The 27523-nt window shown below is 42.6% G+C and overlaps 1 protein-coding gene across 1 annotated transcript in view; it reads right to left on the bottom strand.

Annotated features, from left to right (window-relative positions):
* LOC126235632 (PDF receptor-like) overlaps positions 1–27523 on the bottom strand; it is a 368747-nt gene that overhangs the window by 194522 nt on the left and 146702 nt on the right. Inside the window, exon 2 of the mRNA XM_049944344.1 lies at positions 21600–21982. Coding sequence (XP_049800301.1) covers positions 21600–21696 — 97 coding nt within the window. The 5' untranslated portion in view covers positions 21697–21982. The remainder of the gene's footprint in view (positions 1–21599; positions 21983–27523) is intronic.

Genomic DNA, 27523 nt, shown 5'->3' with positions numbered 1-27523 from the left:
CTGCATCGTCGTTACCTGAAGTGGCCACTATTTCGCATATTCCCTTGAAAACCACATTGGGTTTGTGTTTATCCTTTTAGAGATGCCTGGAAGCTGTTTTGAATGCCAATCGTTTTCCTACACCGTCACCTACACTTTTTGGAATTTTATTCTCCGGTCTGTTCCAAGTGGCTTTCTAGAATTGCAATGTTTGAGTACATCTGCATACTTGGAAAGATGGAAGGCTTTTCAATGTCGGTCTTTTGAAAAGTAAAACAATGCGTTACGAGATAGCCGCTCGTGAACTCCTGTATGCTGATGATGCTGCAATTGTTGCGAACTCCGCAGAAGAGCTGCAAGTGCTAGTATCAAGGTTTAGTCACGCATGCCACTTACTGTCGATGAGTTTGAACAGCAGTAAGACCGTAATTATCGTTCAGGGTGCTAACACAAAGCCGAATATCACACTAGATGGCACTACTCTACAAGTCGTAGATAACTTCTGCTATCTTGGATCTACTATAGAATCCAACACGTCTGTTGACAAGGAAACTGATGCTCGCATTGGAAGAGCTGCGACAACTTTGGCAAACTCTACACGTGTTTGGAAAAACAACAAACTCTCTCTGACCACCAAAATTCTTGTATATCAAACTGGCGTCCTAAGCATCCTTTTGTGTGCATCGGAAACATGGACTACCTATGCCAAACAAGAACATCGCCTTAATGCTTTCCACATGTGGTGCCTGAGATCCATCCTCGGAGTAACGTGGAAGGACCGAGTGACCAACGAAGCAGTGCTATCTAAAACTAACTGCAACAGTATTTCAGCTACCTTGAAGCAGAGACGACTCCGCTGGCTGGGACACGTCCACCGTATGGATCCTGACAGATTACCACGTGAGGTGATGCTTGGAGGGATCTCTATAGCCAAAAGACATGTAGGACGTCCTGTATTGAGGTTCAAGGACTCCTGTAAACGAGATATGGAGAGCTTTGAAATCGACACAAACAGATGGGAGGCACGGGCTAGCATGAGACCAGAGTGGCGCGATGATATATCATCTGGAATGTCGAATCATGATGAAAGCTTGTTAGACAGATTAAGGCAGAAAAAGCTTCGCAATGCTACCACTGCTACTGCCTCAGCAACCAGATACACTTGTGACAATTGCGGCAAGAGATGCCGTGCTGCCAATGGTTTGACAAGTCACATGAAAAAATGCAACCCGTAGACACACAGACACTGCAACCATCATCTACCAAGATGTCATGGCAAATGTTGTGTCTGTGGTGTTATTTTTGTTCAGCTCTGTGTACTGGCACCGCGGAAACATTATTGAAAAGACAAGAGGCGGATTTTATTTCTACGTTATCCAATATTTAGTGTTCAATTTAACTGAGTTTGCTAATGAACCAGGAAATTATACTACCTGATAAAGACAAAGTGAATTACCCTGAAGACATTGTCGGATGTCAATGTAACTTCGTACATGCCCACACCACCGTTTGGTATGTTAATGATTAGAAACTGCAAGTCTCTGTATCAAGCAGAGAGACCACCAGAATACATTAGTGTTGGTCATTTTGATTGTTGTTAACAGAACTTGTAGGGTGTACAAGGAGCGTTGACAGCGTCCAATGTCGAGAGATCACTGAAAAGGACAAAGGGATGCCGCACACTCGTATGAGACACATTTATCAGTACCTGACAGATTTGTGCGTCTCCGCTTGGCAGGCTGGTCGAATCGTGCAATACCTACATTTGTGGGTCACTCGGATGTAACAGTGGCCGACGTTTGGCATCATGCGAAAGGGTGGGGGGGCGGAGGGGGGGGGCGGCAAGCACATTAGTCGTCAAGGTTTCGGTCGAACACATCTGACCACTTCAAGGGAGCATCGTTGTACTCCTCACCATGCACATCGCAACCCCGTCAGGTCTGCGCCTTCCATAGGAGAACAAGTAATGGACTGCCAGCAACAATCTGCAGCATTGGTCGGAGGCTAGCAGCAGCCGGACTATGGAATTACCGTTCGATGGGTCAGCTTCCGTTAACGCCGCAGCACAGTTGGTGCCATTACTGGGGAGCATAGTCTGCTGATGAATGTCGTGGTCCTACCCCGGATGCCCACCGTCGGCGAGTACAGCGGTGACTTAGGTGGCGTTCTTCCCATGTTTTGGAGAGGCACAGTACTGTTACTCCTGTCGTCAAGGTGAGGGAGCCACCACGTACGACTTCAGGTCTCGATTGTAGTGACTGAGTGATCTCTGATGGGCCAGTGGTACGTCATGGACTTCCTGCGGCACCGTGTGTTACCTGCCGTCCGTCAGTACCAACATGGTTCGTGTCGCTGTGAAATGACAGCGTGGTGCTGAGACACTCCACTGGCTGGCCTGTCGCCCCACAGAAGTTGTGTAGGACCAGCTCGGACCTCAACTCCGTCGCAGTGACAATTTCTAGGGTGTCAACGATCAGTTCCTTCAGTTGTTTATCAGAGTGCCTCAGGAGAGAAAACAGCTGCTTTATGAAGCATTCGTAACTGAACCAGTAAATGTAAGGAGCGCAAGACAGAAGAAGCAGAACATCTCGAACAACTAGAGATAGGGCGTTCATATACGCAGGACATGTACATTAGTATATTCTGCAGAAATGATCAGCACTTCAGTCAGCTCGGTGCAGCATCTGTCCTGTGGCCTATCAGGCACAGCGTCCGCCATTGGTCCTGATAACTTGTTCTACGCGTGATGACATCGACGCGTATAAGACGCGAATTGTGTCCTGTGGTATAGCCACCTATGTTGCATTCAGCGCTGCACCCGTCATATATCCCATACATTTTCTATTGGCCACAAGTCTGGTGATCTGGCGGGCCAGGGTACAAGGCAGACATCCTGTGACACCAAGAGGCACTTGTTCCCGCAGCAACATGTTATCGTGCATTGTCTAGCTGAAAAATGCCACCTGTAGAAAAGGTATGGCTACGGGTTGCAGGATCTCATTCACGTAGGTCACACTAGTCGCAGTGCCCTTGACAGGCACCAACTGTGATTTGTGCTTGTACTCAATAGCACCCCAAACCATAATGCCTTGAGTCGGCGCCACATGTCTTGTGCAAATGCACTCACTGTGATGCCGTTCCCCCTGTCGGTGGCGAACCAAAATGCTGCCATTATTTTCAAGCAAACAGAACCTGGATTCACGTGGAAACGGCCGGCCGAAGTGGCCGTGCGGTTAAAGGCGCTGCAGTCTGGAACCGCAAGACCGCTACGGTCGCAGGTTCGAATCCTGCCTCGGGCATGGATGTTTGTGATGTCCTTAGGTTAGTTAGGTTTAACTAGTTCTAAGTTCTAGGGGACTAATAACCTCAGCAGTTGAGTCCCATAGTGCTCAGAGCCATTTTTTTTCACGTGGAAACACTATCTGATGCCATTCTTTTTCCCAGTGACGTTGCATATACCACTACCATATAGCATGTTTCTGCACATTCGTCAAAGGTAGGCGGAGAAGTGGAGGACGCGCACGTAGTCAGTGACGTAATAAACGGCGATGAAGTGTCATACCCTGCTAGTGTAGGGTGTGTTACAATTGCCACTGTTGTGCCAGGAGGCCGAGGAGGACACAGATCTATACTGCAGTGCCATTCGGATGAGGTGTTGAACTTCTCGGGGTTTGGTCTGGGCGGTGCGACCTGACCCATCTCGCCGTGTTCTACGGCCTTCAGTGAACCATTCCGTACACATCCATTGCACTGCCGAAACACTTCGTCCCACAAGAGCAGCAGTTTCCCGTGTGTATGAATCATATTCTTCTTTCCAATAATGAGCCCTCTTTCAAACTGGCTCATTTGACAGTACGGTCTGCGAGCATCCTGCACGTCTCACGTCTGCTCCAGTCACACTGATCCATTACCTTTCGTTTGTAGCGACACCGAGAGCAATAGGTAACATCATTGTAGAACTTGAACCCACGGGGCAACATGATTCAAATGCTAATGATTTCTGCAGAACATAGTAATGTCGTTCAAGGTGTTCTGTTTTCTTTGAACGTGATTGCAGTATATCTGTACCGCTGATTCAAACCACATCTTTTGACTATTCTTACAGTAAAGGATACTTTTTATTTGCTAGCTACACAGTGTACATCTTCACGAACAACATTTTACAGACGTGATAAACATGATGATTCGTGTGTTGCGATTGTTATTTACTAGAGTACGTCTGCCGAACGCTCTACACAGTCGACGACATAACAGTCCACATATGTAGATGTCGGGATCGAGGATTGCCCTGACCTTCAGTTAAAGTAAGTTATCAGGTTACGGTTAATTGGACGAAGTTTATTAGAGACTGCGAGTATCTAGGTATATCAAAAATAGCCATATTAAAATTCACTCCTGGAAATGGAAAAAAGAACACATTGACACCGGTGTGTCAGACCCACCATACTTGCTCCGGACACTGCGAGAGGGCTGTACAAGCAATGATCACACGCACGGCACAGCGGACACACCAGGAACCGCGGTGTTGGCCGTCGAATGGCGCTAGCTGCGCAGCATTTGTGCACCGCCGCCGTCAGTGTCAGCCAGTTTGCCGTGGCATACGGAGCTCCATCGCAGTCTTTAACACTGGTAGCATGCCGCGACAGCGTGGACGTGAACCGTATGTGCAGTTGACGGACTTTGAGCGAGGGCGTATAGTGGGCATGCGGGAGGCCGGGTGGACGTACCGCCGAATTGCTCAACACGTGGGGCGTGAGGTTTCCACAGTACATCGATGTTGTCGCCAGTGGTCGGTGGAAGGTGCACGTGCCCGTCGACCTGGGACCGGACCGCAGCGACGCACGGATGCACGCCAAGACCGTAGGATCCTACGCAGTGCCGTAGGGGACCGCACCACCACTTCCCAGCAAATTAGGGACACTGTTGCTCCTGGGGTATCGGCGAGGACCGTTCGCAACCGTCTCCATGAAGCTGGGCTACGGTCCCGCACACCGTTAGGCCGTCTTCCGCTCACGCCCCAACATCGTGCAGCCCGCCTCCAGTGGTGTCGCGACAGGCGTGAATGGAGGGACGAATGGAGACGTGTCGTCTTCAGCGATGAGAGTCGCTTCTGCCTTGGTGCCAATGATGGTCGTATGCGTGTTTGGCGCCGTGCAGGTGAGCGCCACAAACAGGACTGCATACGACCGAGGCACACAGGGCCAACACCCGGCATCATGGTGTGGGGAGCGATCTCCTACACTGGCCGTACACCACTGGTGATCGTCGAGGGGACACTGAATAGTGCACGGTACATCCAAACCGTCATCGAACCCATCGTTCTACCATTCCTAGACCGGCAAGGGAACTTGCTGTTCCAACAGGACAATGCACGTCCGCATGTATCCCGTGCCACCCAACGTGCTCTAGAAGGTGTAAGTCAACTACCCTGGCCAGCAAGATCTCCGGATCTGTCCCCCATTGAGCATGTTTGGGACTGGATGAAGCGTCGTTTCACGCGGTCTGCACGTCCAGCACGAACGCTGGTCCCACTGAGGCGCCAGGTCGAAATGGCATGGCAAGCCGTTCCACAGGACTACATCCAGCATCTCTACGATCGTCTCCATGGGAGAATAGCAGCCTGCATTGCTGCGAAAGGTGGATATACACTGTACTAGTGCCGACATTGTGCATGCTCTGTTGCCTGTGTCTATGTGCCTGTGGTTCTGTCAGTGTGATCATGTGATGTATCCGACCCCAGGAATGTGACAATAAAGTTTCCCCTTCCTGGGACAATGAATTCACGGTGTTCTTATTTCAATTTCCAGGAGTGTACATCACAGCGAAAAATATCTGTCCTGAAGATCCAGAGCGAAGAGAAATACAGGACGAAAATCAGTCTTTGGGATCGAGAAATTCGGAAATTTCGTACAAATAGTTTCACAGTAATGGTATAGTGTATAGTCTATTAGTTAATTTGCAAAGATTTATTTGTGGTTCATTAATTAATATTCCTTGTGGTCTTACGTTCACTGGTTTTCGACTGAGTGCTCCTTAGTCGCTGTCGATTGGTAAGTGACTCGGCCAAAAGATAGTGCGAGCATGATTACTTACAATGTCTGGAAACTGGAGAATATCATATTTGCAAGAAGATTACAACGAACTATATCATGATCGTATCCACTTACTGAGCTAAAGGGGAAAGGAGGTGAGGGAACTGATTTTAGTTCCTCGCTGAATCGTGAAAAGCTTTTCAGATTTCGCAAAAAATTGTGCTGGGCACACTTGTTTCCAGTCATTATCTGCTACACTTTCCGGGTCTCTGACACTGAAGCGAAACGTCTTTCTTTGAGAGCACGAAGCAAGTTCTTTTCCTAGGGTTTGGCTGTCAGGAGAAGGGAGACGAGGGCAGCTGACCTCCGTGCCCCTTCTTGCGTACACTCTTGAACTGAATCAGTACAGATTTTCCGATGCAAACTGGCTGCTGATAAACTATGTGTTTCCCGAAAGAGCAATGAAGCTGTGTGAACTTGAAACACGTCATACAATAGAGTGGTGATGATTACCGTCACTCAATGAAGGTGTGACAGTACTTCAAGACAGTGGCGAGCATTAACATAAGTTGTGTGTGGACTTCACATTTTCTTATCTTTTGTTTAAGCAAATATTTCTTATAATTATATTCTTCTAACAAAGAGTCCATGACAATTTCCGTGTTAATCTGTAACGTGGAACTCGCACAGATGCCCACCCAGAATTACTTTGATGTAATCAAATGCTCCGAGAATTTTTCATAGTGATCTCTAATAACAGAACATTCAGTGCTTCCGCTCAGTGTTGCCACACAACAGGCAGCAAATGTAGGGCTAAATGTGTAGTTTCAAAAAAACACGTCGCGGACATTGGTGATACTCCTAGCATACTGCACCTAGGGAAGTGAGAAAACAAGAAAACCAACGAGTATAAATATCTAGGAGAGTGTAGGCAACCCTGTCTTTCGGCAAGAATATCATTATCAGTTCGAGTAAACAAGCTGGAACTCGTATACCAATTGATCAAGAGCACGTATAGCCAGAAGTGTCACTACCGTAACAGAAAAAAATGAAGCACTACCAGTCACCCCCTTGAAGCTCTACATGCTTCAGAATGTCCAGTGCTAATTAGGAGAGGAGAGTCTCATACACAAACATGAAATCATTAGGGAAAGATAATGAGGATGACATTGCGACCAGTCCACTTTCACAGAAAGTAATGAATATAAAAGACGACCAAACCAGGATCTCTACAAAAACTGTGAAAAACCACGGACCCGACCAGGAACAAACGTCTACCTTTGTACTGACATCTCTGTAGGATGCATCTCAGGAAGTTGACTACTCAGCTTGCGGCTTAAGTGCAAAAAAGTAACACCAAGCCACTAAAGTTGATGGAAGCAACATAAAATCTGCAAGAAGTGGGAGGTACGAGAAGACATTAAGAAGATCGAAAAATGTCTCAGTAGAATGCTTAAGCAAGTGAGGTTCCCGAACAAAGTACCAAGAAGAAAGTCTGTTGCCCTCCGGACAAAGGAGAGGAAGGAACAACACAAACAGAGGACGTGCAAGTGCTGGGAGAACAGCAAACTGCGCTCCACACACACAATACGTAAATTTTGTGACGCTTAATTGGCCTCTACGAAACAAGAAGAGAACAAGAACGTACTGTAGAAACCTTTTGTCCATTCAAAAACTTTTCGAAGCGACATCTTTGTCAATGTAACTACGTATTTCTAGTGTGCATTTTTATTCAACAAAATGTTACGAACATTTGTATCGAACTCGAGTTTATCGCCACGCGAGATGTTCCATCTTTCAGAAAAAATAAAGACCTAGTATCTTCTTCAAAAAACCAGCATATTTTTGGACACAGCTTGTGTGTCCCTATGTAGTAGTAAGTACATATTAATGATACTTTATTATTCCGAATTTAATCTCTGTCGACTGCTTATTCACAATCCGTCTCATTTTCTGTTTCTACATGTAGTTCTTCAGCGGGGTTCGACACCCAGTCAGTGTCTCATTAGCCTATCAGTCAGTGCTTTCCTTGGCTCTTCTGGGAAGTGTCCTCTCTGCCTGCTGGCCTCTGATTGCACCATGACACGAATATATCTTCTTACCGTCCTTCTGAAAATGAACCAGTTAGTTTGTTCCCAACAATGGTCATCTCTCGTGCTCTTGTGACTATATTAAGTTAGGTGAGTCCAGTATTAGAAAATTCGCAACATTGTTCATAATGCAATATCAAAACGGAAGATGTACAGGTAGAGCACTAATTTTCTCTTTTTAATTGTTGTTGTTGCCGCGTACTTTGTTATTGAATCACAATCTAGCCTGTCAGCCAACCCTGTGTTGGCTTAATTCTTTCGTAGTATCCTGCATTCTCTTTTAAGTAAGTGATCGACTTCTCCTTTTCGATTCATACACAAAATGCACAGTGTTTTCGAAACTTACAAACTCTCTGGCTTACAACAGTGCTGTCATCCATGGCCCCTCTCCTACACCCAATACCTTTTTGTTACACATCAAAGTCGTGCCCGCTCTGATTTCCAGATCCAGATAGCGGTAGCTTCTTTTTATAATCCGTTCTTTTGGGTTACTTCACTCTGATAAGTACTCTTTACTCTTCCAATACTTCCATGGCCAGCTTTCATCCATTCTGTAACAAAATTAATGTCCGTAACATACTTCGTCTTCTTCGAGTTTATGTTGCTGAGCTGAATACACGAAACGACAATGTAGGAATTGGAGTTTGGAGCTTAAACGTGTTCAAACAAAGTCTCCGTTTTGTTTTCAGAACGTACGGCCGCCATAAGGGACATGCTCGTAATGAAAACGAGTAGCATCTTGTGGAGATTTCCATTTTGAACAAGATTTTTCCACTGATGTGATTTTCAGTGAGATGCGTCACGTGCCACGTGCATGTCTCCGGTGAATATCCCAAATTCTTTGTAGGTAGACGACCTTGCCTTTGTCTTTAATGAAGTGGGACGTCGACGGTACATTAAACCCTATCCATCTTTCCCTTCCTCTAACCTTACAAACTTGGTTTGATTTCTATTACAGTCTATAGTTATGATTACACACATTCCATTCGACACATGCTTACGCTAAACGTATAATAATAAACGACTTAGACGTATCCAGAAATAAATAATAAACGACTTATCCAGAAATCTGTTGTATCTTCAAGTTTCTTTTCATTTTCCTTAATGAAACGTATCTGTTACACAGAGCAAGATATATATCTCATGGAGTATGTGGTAAAGTATATGTTTGTGTTTTGATCCTCCAGTAGTGGTGCTAGAAACCTTAATGCTAACACGTTTTTCTGTTAATGAGGTTCGTAGAAACAGCAGAGAATGCTCGGGACACATTTCAAAGATTTTAATTAAATGTTAAATACCTTTTTGTCATAAGCAAATTCCACTGTCACAACTGAGCAAGGTGGTGTAGTTTGGTGACATGTAGAGCCTATATACAACTTTGTTAAAAACGTGAGGTTTGCTTTAGCTTTCTGATTTAATCGCTGCGACTATAGAAGCTAACCAGATATTTTGGTTGAAGCCTGTATATTAGATGCAAGAACTCCTTTAACAAGAATATCCATTTCTCACTGGCATGAGGGAAACACTTTTTGCGAACTTCACATTACATCCACTCGTACCTTCCAGCGACACTGCTACTACTTTCTGGTTTTCAGCAGAAAACTCACAGAATACAGAAGACTCAAATGAAAATTATTACATGTACCCAGTCACGGAGCCAGTACGCATACTGCACTGGCTGGTGCCACCCCACAATTTTTATACTGGCAATGGCTGATTCTAAAATTAAAAATTATTCTAACGTGTCTGTTCAGACTACAGCTTTAACACCCACGCTAGAAACTGCCTGTTTAATGTAAAGCTTCATTTTGTGTATCGATAGCAGAGAATCCATACAGAAACTGGTTTGCAATTCGTCACCCGCCCGCCCCCCCCCCCCCCCCCCTCATTTAATTAGAAAATTTTGTTCGTTTTTTCATCCCTTTACCATAGAGACCACGACGCTTCAGTTTACAGCTTCCTGACAGATGCTCTTTGCAATTTGTAACAACTGAAACATCTCCCAGTCGTGAGACAGAGGGGCTTTACCGATTTGATCCGAGCTAGAACCTCAGATTATCAATGGCGTAGCAGTGGTCATAAAACCCAGAATACTTGCTTTACAGGTATGACTTCAAGAATGGCTACGTACAGTGTATTGTGTTATAAGGACGCAAAAGGTAACAAACCTTGTATTCATCTAATATTTTTGTATCCCAGAACGAGCTACTATGGGACAAAGCTGACTCAACGAGTTTTATCCATTTATCATTGAAAGAGGTGTCACATAAAATTTTAATTTTGGCTCTTTTCTCTCTTGACCTGATACGGATGTGCAATTCGCAAACAAAGCCGTGTATGTCGTAAGTGGAACATGGAAGGAAGGTCAATAACTATATCTGGAAGGTCAAAGTCAACAGCAGGGTCGGTATATGTAAAGCAACTAGTCGTGATAGGAATTTACTCTTGCACAGTACTATTTGGCTAAGCCGAGGCACCTTACTTAGCCCGTTACTGTGAGTGGCTGAGTCCATGTCACACTCCTTCTGCATCTCTCGTGCCCCGACTCACACCTCAGCAGCAAACGCTCTGAGCTTCTACTAACAGCACCAACTGGCTGGTATTTTAAAGACGTAATGACTCGGCAGTTTGCAGCAGTGAAGTAAAAAAAAATTATTTTTCTAATGCTAAGTCAATCATGTACGAGTACAAGGCTATTAATGAGACAGTAATTCTTTTAACATATTGAGTAATGATTGTGGCAAAAGTGAATTCAATATTCCTTAAGTTATTTTATGACGTTTTGTGGAAGCAGTGAACTCGAGAGCTTTCCCGTTACTAAGCATGAAGAGAAATATTTTTTATCCGTTTGGAAGTTCGTAAAAACAAAACGTTTTTGATTGAAGTTATCATTTTATTCATGAATAGTGTACTTATATTGTTTCATAACAGTTTTTTATGGTAAAAACGATATAATTACCATAAAATGGGAGACATAATTGCGTAAATATTTAAGCTGCCACTGTGTTTTCTCTGCCACACAGTAACAACATTTGGTTCTAAAAATTGAATTCTACCGTGTTACCTCTCTGTACGAACTTTAACTGTAAGGGTTCCTATTATCAAAGAACACAATAACTGAAACTTCCTGGCAGATTAAAACTGCGTGCCGGACCGAGACTCGAACTCGGGACCTTGACCTTTCGCGGGCAAGGGCTCTACCGCCTTAGCTACCCAAGCACGACTCACGCTCCGTCCTCACAGGTTCATTCTGAACACAATTAAGTACTTATAACATCCAAACAATAACTCTAAGTAATAGCACCATCATTTAAGCTTTGGCATATTACACTTCTTGAGTAACTTACAATAGTAGATGGTATGATCGGCTTAGAGTGAGGAACTGGAAGTTTGGTAACAGATAAGAGCTCCAGACTTACAGTTACTTTCGTTTAAAATCATTTTCTACTTTACTGGCGCATTCAGATACTGCAAACTAACAGTGGCGAATAATAGAAGTGGTCAGGTGAAGATTTTCTTAGGAAAAAATTACTTAGTGGTTTGCGCAGAGTAAAATATCGCCTCCGGTGACAGCTACACTACCTGCGCCACTGCTGGCGGTGCCGATGTACTCCGGTACCAGCCAGGCAGCGCCCTTAACCGATCCGTGAGATGGCGTGGCGTTATTGCTCTGCACCAGCTGGATATATTCCGGCTTCCGCAGCGCGACGCTCCATCACCCACGCTGTATGCTGTAAGGTTACTGGGGAGACACGACAGCAGACTGGCTGCAGTCTTCTGAGTACCTTTGATTTCATGGGCGGCTAATGCTATGGTTCCGGGTTGTCATTGCTACTTTTATAGTGCGAACTGCGTTGCTGGTGAAGTAATTAAGAGCAGGCATAATTAAGCCGTCACTCATGCAAAAAACATGGCCAATACATCACGGAATGTTAAGTCTGCTGAAACTATTGTGCATTCGCTGACATTGCTAAAGCAAAAAGAGAAATCAGGATCTCAGAAAACAATTGGTAACAATAAACACAGTGTGATAGCCATGTCAGGCAATACAGAGGAAGGAAATGAAACGCAAAACAGTTATGCTGTATAGGATATTTTGTCACAGTGTTTTAAATCAGGCCTTCATTCGATTTTACTGCTACAAGGAACACCATTCTGCTTTGTTTAAAACCGATCGGAGCAGAAATAGGTATCTGACATCGGTGCTCAGCAATATAGCGCCATCAGAAAGGGAAACCACGTTCACACCAGTGTTGGATACCGCAGTTTTTACTTTGTACATTATACAATGGCTATGGGATTCAACAAGACAGCAAACTCTGGGAAATTGGTTCACCCCTCACTCTTGGTTCAACCCAACAATCGCTATGTAACACGTTCACATGTTCCTTTCAAAGCAAAGGTACCAATCACAGCGTCCAAGGATGTCAAAACTTGCTTCTAAAAGGTTTGCAGACTTATTTTTCTTCCCACGATCTTGCCCAAACAAAAATCTGAAAATGCTGTGACAGTATTCTCCCTTTTTATCACGTTGTGGCCACATCCGCTTTTCACGAAAATTTAACCTAAAGGTCTATCGAGTTGAATACATATGTTTTACTGATTCAGCAGAACTACTTTCGTATATTCTTGATCATATATTCAACAGCTTGCATGGAGTGTTTTGAAAGTGACTGCACAGCTATCCTCAAACTTAAAAGTGTACTTCAAGTACGAACAAATGCTTTAATTTCCTTGCTGCTTCAATGTCTAATAGTCTTGTATTGATTTCTGTTATATGTGGCGACAATGTTCATTGCAATGTTAAATATTGGGTTCTGCAGTAGTTCGCTTATTTCTAGGTATGCTGGATACAATTTAGTATTCAAATATCTAGTCTTCTTGTATTTTTCTAAGATTACTTATTTCACTGTTGTCACTCTACTTAACTGTTTTATTCGTTATGCTACATACGAAGCACCTGTACTAAAGGGGTGGCGTCTTTGATTAGTAATCAATACGTCCTCGGACCCGCAATCGCAACCGCATAAATTTTGTTTAGTAATCAGCATTGGCGGCCGAAGAGCATGGAAGAGCGGACAGAGGTTCTGGGCACTCTCTTGTCCTTAGGGTGGGAATCTTCCCCTAAAGCCGAAAGAGTCAGCAATGATCAACGTCATGAGGATACAGAGAGCAATGGAAACCACTGCATTAGATACATACCGTTTATGCACAGGAAATGTGGCTTTTAATTGAAAAGGTGTCATGATGATCTCACCATTGGAAAAAGGTTCCAGAATAATCCCCCATGCGTATTTCTGGGAGGGGACAGCCAAAGGGGAGGTGACCATGAGAAAAAGATTGAATTACCAACAAAAGAATAACATTCAAGGAGCCGGATGTCAGAATTTTTAAAGTGGTAAGGAAGCTCAAAATCTGAAAAGGGAAATGCAAAGGCTCAATCTAGATACAGTATAATAGGGATCAGTGAAGAGAAATGGAAAGAAGACAAGGATTTCTGGTCAGATGAGTATAGGGTAATATCAACAGCAGCAGAAAACGATATAACGGGAGTAGGATACGTTATGAATACGAAGGTAGGACAGAGAGTGAGTTTCTGCGAACTGTTCAGTGATAGAGTTGTATCAGAATCGACAGCAAACCAACACAGAAAACGATAGTTCATATATACACGCCGACCTCGCTAGCTGAAAATGAAGAGGTAGAGAAAGTATATGGGGATACTGAAAGGATAATGCATTATGTAAAGGGAGATGAAAATCTAATAGTCCTGACGGTATGGAGTGCAGTTGTAGGGAACTGAGCAGAAGGAAATGTTACAGGAGAATATGGGCTTGCGACGAGGAATGACAGACGAGAAAGACTAATTGAGTTCTGTATAAATTTCAGCTAGTAGTAGCGAAATTCTGTTTAAAAATCACTAGAGGAGGATGTAAACTTAGGAAAGGCCAGGTGAGACAGTAAGATTTCAGTTAGACTACATCATGGTCAGGTAGAGATTTCGAAACCAGATATTTGATTGTAAGGCGTAATCAGGAGTAGACGAAGCCTCAGATTACAGTGTAGTAGTGATGAAGACTAGGCTGTACTTTAATAGATTAGTCAGGAAGAATCAATATGCAAAAAAGTGGGATACGGAGGTGCTAAGGAATGACGAGGTACGCTTGAAGCTCTCTAAGGCTATTGATAAAGCAACAAGAAATAGCGCAGTAGGCAGTACACTTGAATAGAAATGTGCATCTCTAAAAAGAGCAGTCACAGAAGTTGGAAAGAAAAACATAATTACACAAAAGGTAACAGCGAAGAAACTATGGGTAACAGAAGAAATGCTTCAGTTGAACTATGAAAGAAGGGAGTACAAAAATTTTCAGAGAAATTCAGGAATACAAAATAAATAAACATGGAGTGTAGGGAAGCTTAGACGAAATGGCAGCACTAGAAACGTGAAGAAATCGAAAAAGACTGTTTGAAGGACTGTCTCAGTATATAGGAAAGTCAAAACAATCTTCGGTGAAATGAAAAGCAAGGGTGGTAACATTAAGAGTACAACGGGAATTCCACTGTTAAATAAAGAGTGAAGATTTGTACGATGTGATAGAAGAAGGAACAGCAGTCGATTTAGAAGACTTAGGGGACCCAGACTGGGTTGTAGTCTCTCCCTGATGTTATTCAGTTTGTATATTGAGCAAGCAGTGAAGGAAATAAAAGAAAAATTCGGGGTACGTATTAAAATCCATGGAGAAGAAATAAAAACTTTGAGGTTCGCCGATGACATTGTAATTCTGTCAGAGACAGCAAAGGACTTGGAAGAGCAGTTGAATGGAATGGATAGTGTCTTGAAAGGAGGCTATAAGATGAACATCAACAAAAGCAAAACGAGGATAATGGAATGTAGTCGAATTAAATTGGGTGATGCTGAGGGAATTATATTAGGAAATGAAACACTTAAGGTAGTAAAGGAATTTTGCTATTTGGGGAGCAAAATAACTGGTGATGGTCTAGAAGAAGGGATCGGTTGGTAGGACATGTGTTGAGGCATCAAGGGATCACCAATTTAGAATTGGAGGGCAGCGTGGAGGGTAAAAATCGTAGAGGGAGACCAAGAGATGAATACACTAAGCAGATTCAGAAGGATGTAGGTTGCAGTAGGTACTGGGAGATGAAGAAGCTTGCACAGGATAGAGTAGCATGGAGAGCTGCATCAAACCAGTCTCAGGACTGAAGACCACAACAACAACAGGGGACCCAGAATCAGAATCAGAATTTAAGAGAGCTTTGGAGGACTTAAGATAAAATAAGGCAAAAGGGGTAGATAACATTCCATCAGAATTTCTAAAATCATTGGGTGAAGTGGGAACAAAACGACTATTCACATTGGTGTGTATGAGTCCAGCGACATACTATCAGACTTCCGGAAAAATGTCATCTACACAATTCCGAAGACTGCAAGCGGTGACAAGTGCGAGAATTGTCGCACAATCAGCGTAACAACACATGCATCCAAGTTGATTACAAGAATAATATACAGAAGAATAGAAAATAAAATTTGGGATGTGTTTGATGTCTATCAGTACGGCTTTAGGAAAGGTAAAGGCACCAGAGAAGTAATACAGACGTTGCGGTTGATCATGGAAGCAAAACAAAAGAAAAATCCAGACGTATTCATAGGATTCATCGAACGGGAAAAAGCGACACTGTAAAATGATGCAAGATGTTCGAAATTCTGAGAAAAGTAGGGGTAAGCCATAGGGAGAGATGGGTAATACACAATGCGTACAAGAGCCAAGAGGGAATAATGAGAGTGGACGACCAAAAACGAAGAGCTAGGATTAAGAAGGGCATAAGACAAGGATGTTAGTGTTTAGCCTCTATAGTTTAATCTGTACATCTATGAAGCAATGATGGAAATAAAAGAAACGTTCAGGAGTAGAATTAAAATTCAAGGTGAAAGGAAATCAATGATATGACTTGCTGATGACATTCCTATCCTGAGTGTAAGTGAAGAAGAATTACATGATCTGCTGAATAGAATGAACAGTCCAATGTGGACAGAATACAGACTGAGAGTAAATCGAAGAAAGACGAAAGTAATGAGAAGTAGCAGAAACGAGCACAGCGAGAAACTTAACATCAGGATTGCTGGTAGATGAAGTTAAGGAATTCTGCTACCTAGGCAGTGAAATAACCGTTGAAGGATGGAGTAAGGAGGACATCAAAAGCAAACTAGCAAATGCAAAAAGAGCATTCTTGGGTAAGAGAAGTCTACTAGTATGAAACATAGGCCCTAATTTGGGGAAATTTCTGAGACAATGAGGTTGGAGTACAGCATTGTTTGGTAGTGAAACATGGACTGTGGGAAAATCGAAACAGAAGAGAATCGAAGCATTTGAAATTTGGTGCTACCGACGAATGTTGAAAATTAGGTGGACTGACAAGGCAAGAAATGAGGAGAAGCGAAAGGATGATGGGACATCTATTAAGACATCGGGGAATGATTTCCATGGTACCGGAGGGAGCTGTATAGGGCAAGGAAAGCAGAGACTGGAATACATCCAGCAAACAGAGGACGTAGATTGCAAGTGTACTCTCAGATGAAGAGGTTGGCATAGGAGGAAAAAGAAGTACGAAGATGACTTGCTGTTGATTTGAACATAGTTAGCGATGTCTTTAAGGACTTTATATTAAGCATATTCTTTCTTTGTTAGTTATCTGATAGGATAGTAGAACTCCATTTATCTTGTCAGATAGATTAGCAAATGTTTTGAAGTCATGGTGTCATACGGCTTTAATGTAGTTGATAAACGACATTTGTTTTGTACATAAAGACAAATCTGCTTGCTTTTCATACAGGCTGTCCCATGAGTAATTGTCAACATTCAGAGATATGACAGGAACGATCATTCGAAGCAAGAAATTCTAATAACCATGTGCCTTGAAAGCAACGAGCTTTTCTATCCTGTGAAGCAAACCTCTTCTACGGCAAGCTCTATCTACGGCAACACTTATCTACTAAACATGGGTTCTAAAGGCATACCTTAAGAGCTATGGGGACACCTGTTCAGTAGAAGAAGCGTGTTCTACATCGGTGAAGATGAATAAGTATTCATAGGTCTTAAGACATGCAGTTTAGAGCCCAGTTTACAGCACATTTTTGTCTTTTTTTTTTTTTTTTGGTGCATAATACGATCTCTGAAAAAATTCGAAGCAAAGAGTTTGTAGTAGAATAGAGCAGTTTCACAGTTTCAAATGCTCATAACCCTTAAGGCATACATTTAAGAATCCGTGTTTACTGCTTCCAATCGTCGCTCCTGCCGTATCCATTAATACTGACCACCCCTCCTGTGACATTCTGCAATTTCTTAATTTAACAGACCGGTATCGAGCACATGTTCATCATCAGTGGTCCCATAGAAAATTCATAATCTAGTCCATAATAAATACTACAAGCGTTCGGATGTGTTAGACTGTTTGAAACTTACTAATATTTTACTTTTAAGCCGTCGTACAAACTTTTTCACGTTGTTGTGGTTGTGGTGGTGGTCTTTAGCCCAATGACTGGTTTGATGCAACTGTCCATGCAACTCGATCATGTGAAAGCCTCTTCATTTCTATCTACTGAAACCAACATACTTCTGAATCTGCTTAATGTAGTCATCTCTTGGTCTCCGATTTCTACCCTCGACACTTCCCTCCAGCACTAAACTGGTGATACCTTGATGCCTCAGAACGTGTCCTACTAACCGACCCCTTCTTCTAGTCAAGTTGTGCATAGAATTCCTCTTCTACACAATTCTATTCAGTACCTGCTCATTAGCTACGTTATGTATCCATCTGATCTTCAGAATTTTTCTGTAAGACCATATCTCTTCTTGTTTAAACTGTTTATCGTCCATATTTCACATCTATACATGGCTACACTCCATACATATACAATAATAGACATTGCTACCTACGATATGTCGATCACCGTCTATTCCTAATCAGTGGAACTATGGAGGAAATAGGAACAACGTGAACAACAAAGCCTAGTTTTCGGAAAGAAAATCTACATCTACATCTACATTTATACTCCGCAAGCCACCCAACGGTGTGTGCCGGAGGGCACTTTACGTGCCACTGTCATTACCTCCCTTTCCTGTTCCAGTCGCGTATGGTTCGCGGGAAGAACGACTGTCTGAAAGCCTCCGTGCGCGCTCTAATCTCTCTAATTTTACATTCGTGATCTCCTCGGGAGGTATAAGTAGGGAGAAGCAATATATTCGATACCTCATCCAGAAACGCACCCTCTAGAAACCTGGCGAGCAAGCTACACCGCGATGCAGAGCGCCTCTCTTGCAGAGTCTGGCACTTGAGTTTGCTAAACATCTCCGTAACGCTATCACGGTTACCAAATAACCCTGTGACGAAACGCGCCGCTCGTCTTTGGATCTTCTCTATCTCCTCCGTCAACCCGATCTGGTACGGATCCCACACTGATGAGCAATACTCAAGTATAGATCGAACGAGTGTTTTGTAAGCCACCGCCTTTGTTGATGGACTACATTTTCTAAGCACTCTCCCAATGAATCTCAACCTCGTACCCGCCTTACCAACAATTAATTTTATATGATCATTCCACTTCAAATCGTTCCGCACGCATACTCCCAGATATTTTACAGAAGTAACTGCTACCAGTGTTTGTTCCGCTATCATATAATCATACAATAAAGGATCCCTCTTTCTATGTATTCGCAATACATTACATTTGTCTATGTTAAGGGACAGTTGCCACTCCCTGCACCAAGTGCCTATCCGCTGCAGATCTTCCTGCATTTCGCTACAATTTTCTAATGCTGCAACTTCTCTGTATACTACAGCATCATCCGCGAAAAGCCGCATGGAACTTCCGACACTATCTACTAGGTCATTTATATATATTGTGAAAAGCAATGGTCCCATAACACTCCCCTGTGGCACGCCAGATGTTACTTTAACGTCTGTAGACGTCTCTCCATTGATAACAACATGCTGTGTTCTGTTTGCTAAAAACTCTTCAATCCAGCCACACAGCTGGTCTGATATTCCGTAGGCTCTTACTTTGTTTATCAGGCGACAGTGCGGAACTGTATCGAACGCCTTCCGGAAGTCAAGAGAAATAGCATCTACCTGGGAGCCTGTATCTAATATTTTCTGGGTCTCATGAACAAATAAAGCGAGTTGGGTCTCACACGATCGCTGTTTCCGGAATCCATGTTGATTCCTACATAGTAGATTCTGGGTTTCCAAAAACGACATGATACTCGAGCAAAAAACGTGTTCTAAAATTCTACAACAGATCGACGTCAGAGATATAGGTCTATAGTTTTGCGCATCTGCTCGACGACCCTTCTTGAAGACTGGGACTACCTGTGCTCTTTTCCAATCATTTGGAACCCTCCGTTCCTCTAGAGACTTGCGGTACACGGCTGTTAGAAGGGGGGCAAATTCTTTCGCGTACTCTGTGTAGAATCGAATTGGTATCCCGTCAGGTCCAGTGGACTTTCCTCTGTTGAGTGATTCCAGTTGCTTTTCTATTCCTTGGACACTTATTTCGATGTCAGCCAGTTTTTCGTTTGTGCGAGGATTTAGAGAAGGAACTGCAGTGCGGTCTTCCTCTGTGAAACAGCTTTGGAAAAAGGTGTTTAGTATTTCAGCTTTACGCGTGTCATCCTCTGTTTCAATGCCATCATCCCGGAGTGTCTGGATATGCTGTTTCGAGCCACTTACTGATTTAACGTAAGACCAGAACTTCCTAGGATTTTCTGTCAAGTCGGTACATAGAATTTTACTTTCGAATTCACTGAACGCTTCTCGCATAGCCCTCCTTACGCTAACTTTGACATCGCTTAGCTTCTGTTTGTCTGAGAGGTTTTGGCTGCGTTTAAACTTGGAGTGAAAATACAGCACATAACTCCAGCATTTTCAGAAAACTTACAATACAAACACTGTGATCCACAATCAGTTAAGTGACAATGAAACCTATTTTCGATCTTGAATTAACAGAATTATAAATTTCCACTAAGTCAAGACAATAGCAAATCAAAAATAGCCACACTTAAAACTACAGCACACAACAATGGATATAAATCTACAATTGTACAATTGCCAAGAGAGTTCTTTCCAAAATAAACAAAACGAGTGCAACTACGTTGAAAGACGAAATTATACTTAAGGAACTCAAAAGAAAGAGTGAGCCAAAAATATTGTTTTACCATCCCGGTTACAAATATCAGATAAAATCCAACACGCTCTACGAAAAACAAATCTAAAAACTAGACAGAGAACATGGTAATAACACGAACATAAATTTCAGTTGAATATCCAACAAAGTTTTCCAGATCAGGAGTTTGGAATAAAGACTGCTAAAAAATTATACATCGGTCAAAGAGGGAGAAATTTTAAAATGAGATTCCGAGAGTACATGAACAGCGGCAAAATCGCTAATCAACAGCCATGGTACAATGCATCACAGTTCTACATAGGACTAATAAAGGTAAAAATCCAAACATTCATGAGGGAACAGAAATTTTTACTCACATGAAAAAGATCCGAGTGGTATTCTAGACGAAGGAACCGACCCAAAAGGCGGTAATTTCCAAGAATTATTGCCTATCGAAGTCGCGGGGTGTCAAACGATACATATTGAACGTGCAATCCTAAATCAATCACGCGACTGAGGTGACGCGTGTTGTGATCAATTATTTGTGATCGTCATTTTTATCTGTTTTCCTTCGTTGCCTTAGTTGATCTAAATTAGATACCTCCGCGAATTACTGGCAAAAAGGGAATTGTTCCCGAAACGTACACATCACATGGACTTTCACGTGACGACCACACCGACGACGAGTAAGGTAAGTCATCTCCTTTGTAATTATCAGTATTTTTGTGAGGGCCTTCTTTTGTCATTGCTGTAATGACCACCGTAAACATACTCAAAACGTCCGTCACCAGAGTCGCGTGATCGATTTAGGATTTCACGTTCGATATGTATCGTTTGGACCCCGCGACTTCGATAGGCAATCATTCTTGGAAATTACCCAAAAAGCTAACATTTTATCGAAATTTTTACACATATCCCTGTCCAGAGACAATGCAACTATTAAACAAAAATATAATGGACTTCATATTGTTTATATTTACACATGTTACTTTTACGTTAACTATATTTTAATACATTTATTAGTAATGTGAGAAACACAGACTGTACACATTACCGAAACCAAAGAAATATGGGCCGGAATCTTTGTCATCTTTGACAACAAAATTGTCGCTTACATTATAAAGCATGCTGAGCTACTGCCGTAACACAAGCACTAGCCATTTGCAACTATGGAGGACACTGGTAGGAACTACGTATAGGTTGAACAGAAATGCTAAATGCGGCTAATACAGGCTAAACGGGATTCATAATAATAAAACTCAAAACTAAGAGGACACCCTGAATCGTCTCATACAGAAAGTAAATACTGTACAGACTCACCATTGGGTAGAAAGAAGTCGCGGTACTTGGATATGCAGTCATCGAAGCTGGTGTTTACCACCACCTCAGAGACGCCGCTCTCCGACTTCTCTGCCATTCGTCACTGCGGTGATTGACCTCGTGTGCAGACAATGAAGTCTGCCGTTAAGACTGCCTCTCGTAGATCCATCCGCCTTCGTACTCTTCTCTAAGGGTTTTCTTGATCAGCCATACGGCTGAAGTACGTGTCCGTTTCTACAGCATATATCCTGCGCAGTTTTAGGCTTGCCATAATGTCTTAATCACCTATGCGTATGTACTGAAACTCCAGGGTCCTGCTTCTGTTGCTTTAGCTGCAGCTGACGTTTCTTTGACGTATGAGAGGAGTGAGAGCGTCGTTAAATCTGAAACAAAAAGAAACGTCGACATTCAGAGCCAGGAATTTCGTCGGTGCATGAAGCTAGAAAGCCCAGAATGGAGGTCTTGCGAAAGCGTACACCATGTGATCTTCTTACGTGGGTCGGCTCTCTACATTATCCTCTTTGTGGATAGAGTGCATTTCACTGTCAGCTAATGGAAGCCTACATAGCGTAACAAAATGGTATTAGGTTCGCTTCACGGAAATGGACAGAATTCAGCGGGCTATGTACTTATACCACAAAGCCACGATAAGCCACTACAATAAATTGGCTCCATCTTGCCACATAATTTCCGTATGTGTACCGCATCGAAAATATCGGTACAACAGTGAAAATGTCGACCGTGTGTGTTGGACCGTTACTGTTCGTCCTCGAGCTTACATCCAGTACAATTAGATTCTGCTTTGGGTTTGTTTTACCGGCATTGTTTCTTCTACGTTGAGACTGATGTACGTCAGTGTGGATATGTTTACTGATAAAGAATTAGCTGATATGATCTTTGTGTATGTGTTCGTTTACGCAACGGGAAAGTGGCACAAAGACACCAAGAAGATCTAATATGCAACAATAGCAAGCATGTAACAGGAGCGTGCAACAAATCAGTCGATGGTGCGACGTTATACGTGCTGTCGCATTAATGCAGTTCGGCAATTTGAACAATACCTGTAAGGGAACTGGTTTGGATTTCTTACGAACTGGGTTGTGCATCGACAGAACACAGTAAAAACGCTGAGATAAACCCTACAAGTTTCCCTTTAGGATTGTTGCACTTGTCTCATTTCTATGTACATTTTGTGGACTTCTTATTACGGGTTTTTCATTGTTCTGACGGGAGTTTCGCTGAAACAACGGTAATTGGTGTAACGCGCCTTTTACGTCATGATGAAATTATTACGGCGTGGCGAGCCATAAGAAACCTTACACGCCTCATAACAAAATACTCTGAAAACAACATCCAAAGTTTTGTCTGTTGAGTTTGTGTTCATCGTGTATTACATGTGTGTGTGTGTGTGTGTGTGTGTGTGTCTGTGTGTCTGTGTGTGGGTGAGTGGGTGGGTGTGGGAGGGAGGGTGGACGAGTGAGTAGGTGCGTGAGTTCCAGCACTGCTACGGAGAGCCTGGAGCAACTGGAAACAAACTTGGCACATATATGAGTTAGTAACAAGAGATAGCTACTATTTAAGTAAGACAACCCTAGCATCTCTATTCTTGGGAGTAGGTGTAGGAACTCATGGGGTATAAGCATAGCTTGCACTCCTGGAGAAATTCCAACTAAACTTGCGAGATGGAGTAAGATACCCTTAGCACAGCTAGGGAGCTGTGAGGATATGAATGGGCTGACATCTAAATAGAATACGAAGCATTATGAATTGGAAACCAACCACCGTGCGTGCTCAGCAGTTTCACGATACGTGATTTTCTGTTCCGGTGTTTTGCAAAATCCAGTTTTCAGCTGTTAAGGCGTCATCAGGTACAAAGATATGGAATTGTAACTATGAACTGAGAGAGAGATAGGTTCATTGAGAGAGTCTCTCGGTTGCCTGTCAAAGATGGCAGTCAATAGCGTTCGGTATGAGACTAAAGTTAAACGAGACGTCTCGATAAAAATTTAAGAAAATACTACTTAGAATGGAAAAAAAATTACACATTAAGTTAACGAATTATGCAAGAAAGTACAACAATTTTTCAGAAAAAAATAAATTCAGCAAAATGCAATAAACTTGTGACACGTTCAAGGCCATGGCTGAACAAGATGATACTGTCGCGAACAAGTATAATATCACAAAGAATAATATTGCAAGTCTACATGATGAGAATAAGTTGGTAAATGAAACAACTTTAACCATGCAAAACTGGGACGATACTATAGTAACTGAAATAAAGTAAAATGTGGGACGCATAATTAGGAAGGATAATGTACAAAGTGGTCTTGCACTTGGAAACTCTGTGTAACGGAAGTGGTCTGATCATTCAGAACTAAGTCACTCTACGATTTTACTTTGTACTGTTACAGCTGCTTCACTTAAAAGTTTAGTCTGATCATGTATCTCAGTTGAAATGTTATTTGTAATATCACACTTGCTTATGCCGTATTACCTCTTTCGGCCAGATCCTCGAATGTGTCCCTAAAGTTTATTTTGTATTAAAGAATTTTTTTTCTCCAAACAACTGTAGTTTGTTGCGTAGTTCCTTAGTTTGATGTGTCATATATTTTGCCGAAGCTACATGTTTTTATTTCACATTTTTGTCGAAATAGTACTTCTCACTTTAGTCTTATATGGAAGGTCAATGATAGTCATCTTTGATATACATTTGACTCTTTGACTATACCTGGTTTAGAATTGTGATTTCACGCCAGTTTCACTGCCTCTCCAAAATTTTGCAACGTAAGACAGATTATTTGAAATTTTAGCGAATTTCATTTCTGTAGGATCATTACGTTAGTTTTAAAGTCTCTTATTATTAGGTTACATAATACACAATCAGCCATTTGTCTCAAGCAAACCATAACTATACTGAATATTACTCATTATTGAAGAATCGGCATAATGCATTTCGTAAGCAGCTTGTAAGTTTATTCAGTCTCGTGGGTACAGGCTGGAATCATGAGTATTGTGACTTCTTTTTGAATTAGCTTAGCAAATAATTATAACCTGAAAATTACTTCTGGCAAAAGTTATTATGAATTAATGCAAGATACACAACATCAATTGCATCATTGACACAGTTCAATATGGTAAAGTAACAAGGCGGAATCAGAAAAGAAGCACAGTGCAACTAAATAAAGTTAGTTATGCCAGTGACCTTGGTGTTTTGGGAAATTGGCACAAACTAGCAAGCTCGTAACGGTGTAATCAGAAAGTATTATGAATAGGGAAGCAGTCAATGGTAGTCTACTGATAAGCTATGCATAATACCACGTAGAGGGGATGAGACGAACTGTAGCTACCCCACATCAAGAGGAAAGCGAACGAGAAATTGATATAACCTCACCAGGGAACGCGCAGCCAGAAGGAAATCGGCTTACAGAGAACAGCAGTCAGTAACAGGCAGCAACACTCGGAATCTCTGAAGAGGCGAGATGCGGGAACGCCGGGGGAGGGGGGGGGGGGAGGGGGGGGGCTGCTGTCGGGCGGCGTACGCGACCCCTCGGTCCCTGGGGAAAGGGAAAATGTCACTGTCCACTGTCGGGCAGGCGATAGGCTCCACATCGTCAATGCCCTGTCATCTTACGGAGGTGTGTCATCCCGACGAATAATGGATCCGTGCTGACACGAAAATGTGCGTCAACGGCAGACGCGTCAGTTTCCGGATGAAAACTTCGTGGTTTCAATAGTGTGTTAATAATGTACTGGGCGATCAAAAAGTCAGTATAAATTTGAAAACTTAATAAACCACGGAATAATGTAGATAGAGAGGTAAAAATTGACACACATGCTTGAAATGACATGGGGTTTTAATAGACCCAAAAAAAACACCCCATAGTGCTAGACGCGTGAAAGATCTCTTGCGCTCGTCGTTTGGTGATGATCGTGTGCTCAGCTGCCACTTTCGTCATGCTTGGCCTCCCAGGTCCCCAGACCTCAGTCCGTACGATTATTACCTTTGGGGTTGCCCGAAGTCGCAAGTGTATCGTGATCGACCGACATCTCAAGGGATGCTGAAAGACAACATCCGACGCCAATGCCTCACCATAACTCCGGACATGCTTTACAGTGCTGTTTACAACATCATTCCTCGACTACAGCTTTGTTGAGAAATGATGGTGGACATATTGAGCATTTCCTGTAAAGAACATCATCTTTTCTTTGCCTTACTTCGTTATGCTAATTATTGCTAGTCTGATCAGATGAAGCGCCATCTGTCGGGCATTTTTTGAACGTTTGTATTTTTTAGGTTTTCATAAAACCCCACGTCATTCCAAGCATATGTGTCAATTTGTACCTCTTTATCTACAATATTTCGTGATTTATTCAGTTTTCAAATTTGTACTGACTTTTTGATCACCCAGTATGCATATGCAGACTACAGATGAGAAAAACCGATCGGTTAAAACCAGTACCGGTATTTTGGTTATGAATAACAGGTATTTTTCGGTATTTGTTTGTTCTCCGCTATACCAGGTTATTTAAATTTTTTTTTACTGATAGACGGCTAAAGAATACGGTGTACAAAATTTGCTGTAACAGTGGTCCAAAAGTTTTTGGATTTGAAATAAAACTTTTTTATAAAACGATTAATATTTATTCATGAAATTTCCATTGCTTTGAAATATTGGGTTACGCATTGTATAGAAACTGGCAAAAGCGATGAATGCTATTTCAATAAGAACTGGCAAAAGCGATGAATAATATTTCAATAAGAAATCCGACAGCTAGAACCGAGCTGCTAACACGTGACATGAGAATCAATACAGCGTTGCTCAGCCAATAACGTACCTGTTATTGTGTGGCGCAGGCTATTCGACGATGCGTGTATCCGATCAGAGTACAATAGAAGATATGCACAAATAAAACGGGCGTGAGTATTGCCATCTGTTTCTGGGTAAAGGAACTATCAAATTGGTCTCACCCATAAATATCACTTTACGTTATTTAAGATGAAACCACCGTCAATTTTCATAGTTCCGTACCCAGCAACAGATGGTAACACTTATCTCTAAGTTTTTACGTATGAGGTTTAGCCTGTTTATCCGCGCATATTATTCTTTCCCCCACCTGGTTTACAGAATAGTTTCTCGCTGTCTTCGCCGAATACCGGTTGTATTGCAGAATGACACTGTCCCTAGTCTGGATGTACTGAACTGCATGGAATTATTGTCAGAAATGGTGGGTATGTTAATGCCCTTAAACGAGGTTACAAAGGAGCGGGTCGATTACAGTAAGTCTTGTCGAAAATACACTTGAATATATCAGTTCTCACATCGTGCAGCCAAAAGACCTACCTCATAAGCTTCTAAGCGGCCTTCAAGACAGGAGTACGATAGTATTACAGAACTCTCGGCTGTGCGGTTCTACACTGTCAGATATACAGTTTAAAAAAGTGTACATGAACTTCATCATTCCCAGCAAGTCGTTATATACACTCCTGGAAGTTGAAATAAGAACACCGTGAATTCATTGTCCCAGGAAGGGGAAACTTTATTGACACATTCCTGGGGTCAGATACATCACATGATCACACTGACAGAACCACAGGCACATAGACACAGGCAACAGAGCATACACAATGTCGGCACTAGTACAGTGTATATCCACCTTTCGCAGCAATGCAGGCTGCTATTCTCCCATGGAGACGATCGTAGAGATGCTGGATGTAGTCCTGTGGAACGGCTTGCCATGCCATTTCCACCTGGCGCCTCAGTTGGACCAGCGTTCGTGCTGGACGTGCAGACCGCGTGAGACGACGCTTCATCCAGTCCCAAACATGCTCAATGGGGGACAGATCCGGAGATCTTGCTGGCCAGGGTAGTTGACTTACACCTTCTAGAGCACGTTGGGTGGCACGGGATACATGCGGACGTGCA

The sequence above is a fragment of the Schistocerca nitens genome, chromosome 2, assembly GCF_023898315.1.
Source record: "Schistocerca nitens isolate TAMUIC-IGC-003100 chromosome 2, iqSchNite1.1, whole genome shotgun sequence".
In the NCBI taxonomy this organism is placed as follows: Eukaryota; Metazoa; Arthropoda; class Insecta; order Orthoptera; family Acrididae; genus Schistocerca; species Schistocerca nitens.
The sequence above is the reverse complement of the archived record's forward strand: the minus strand, read 5'-3'. Positions and strand labels throughout refer to the sequence as shown.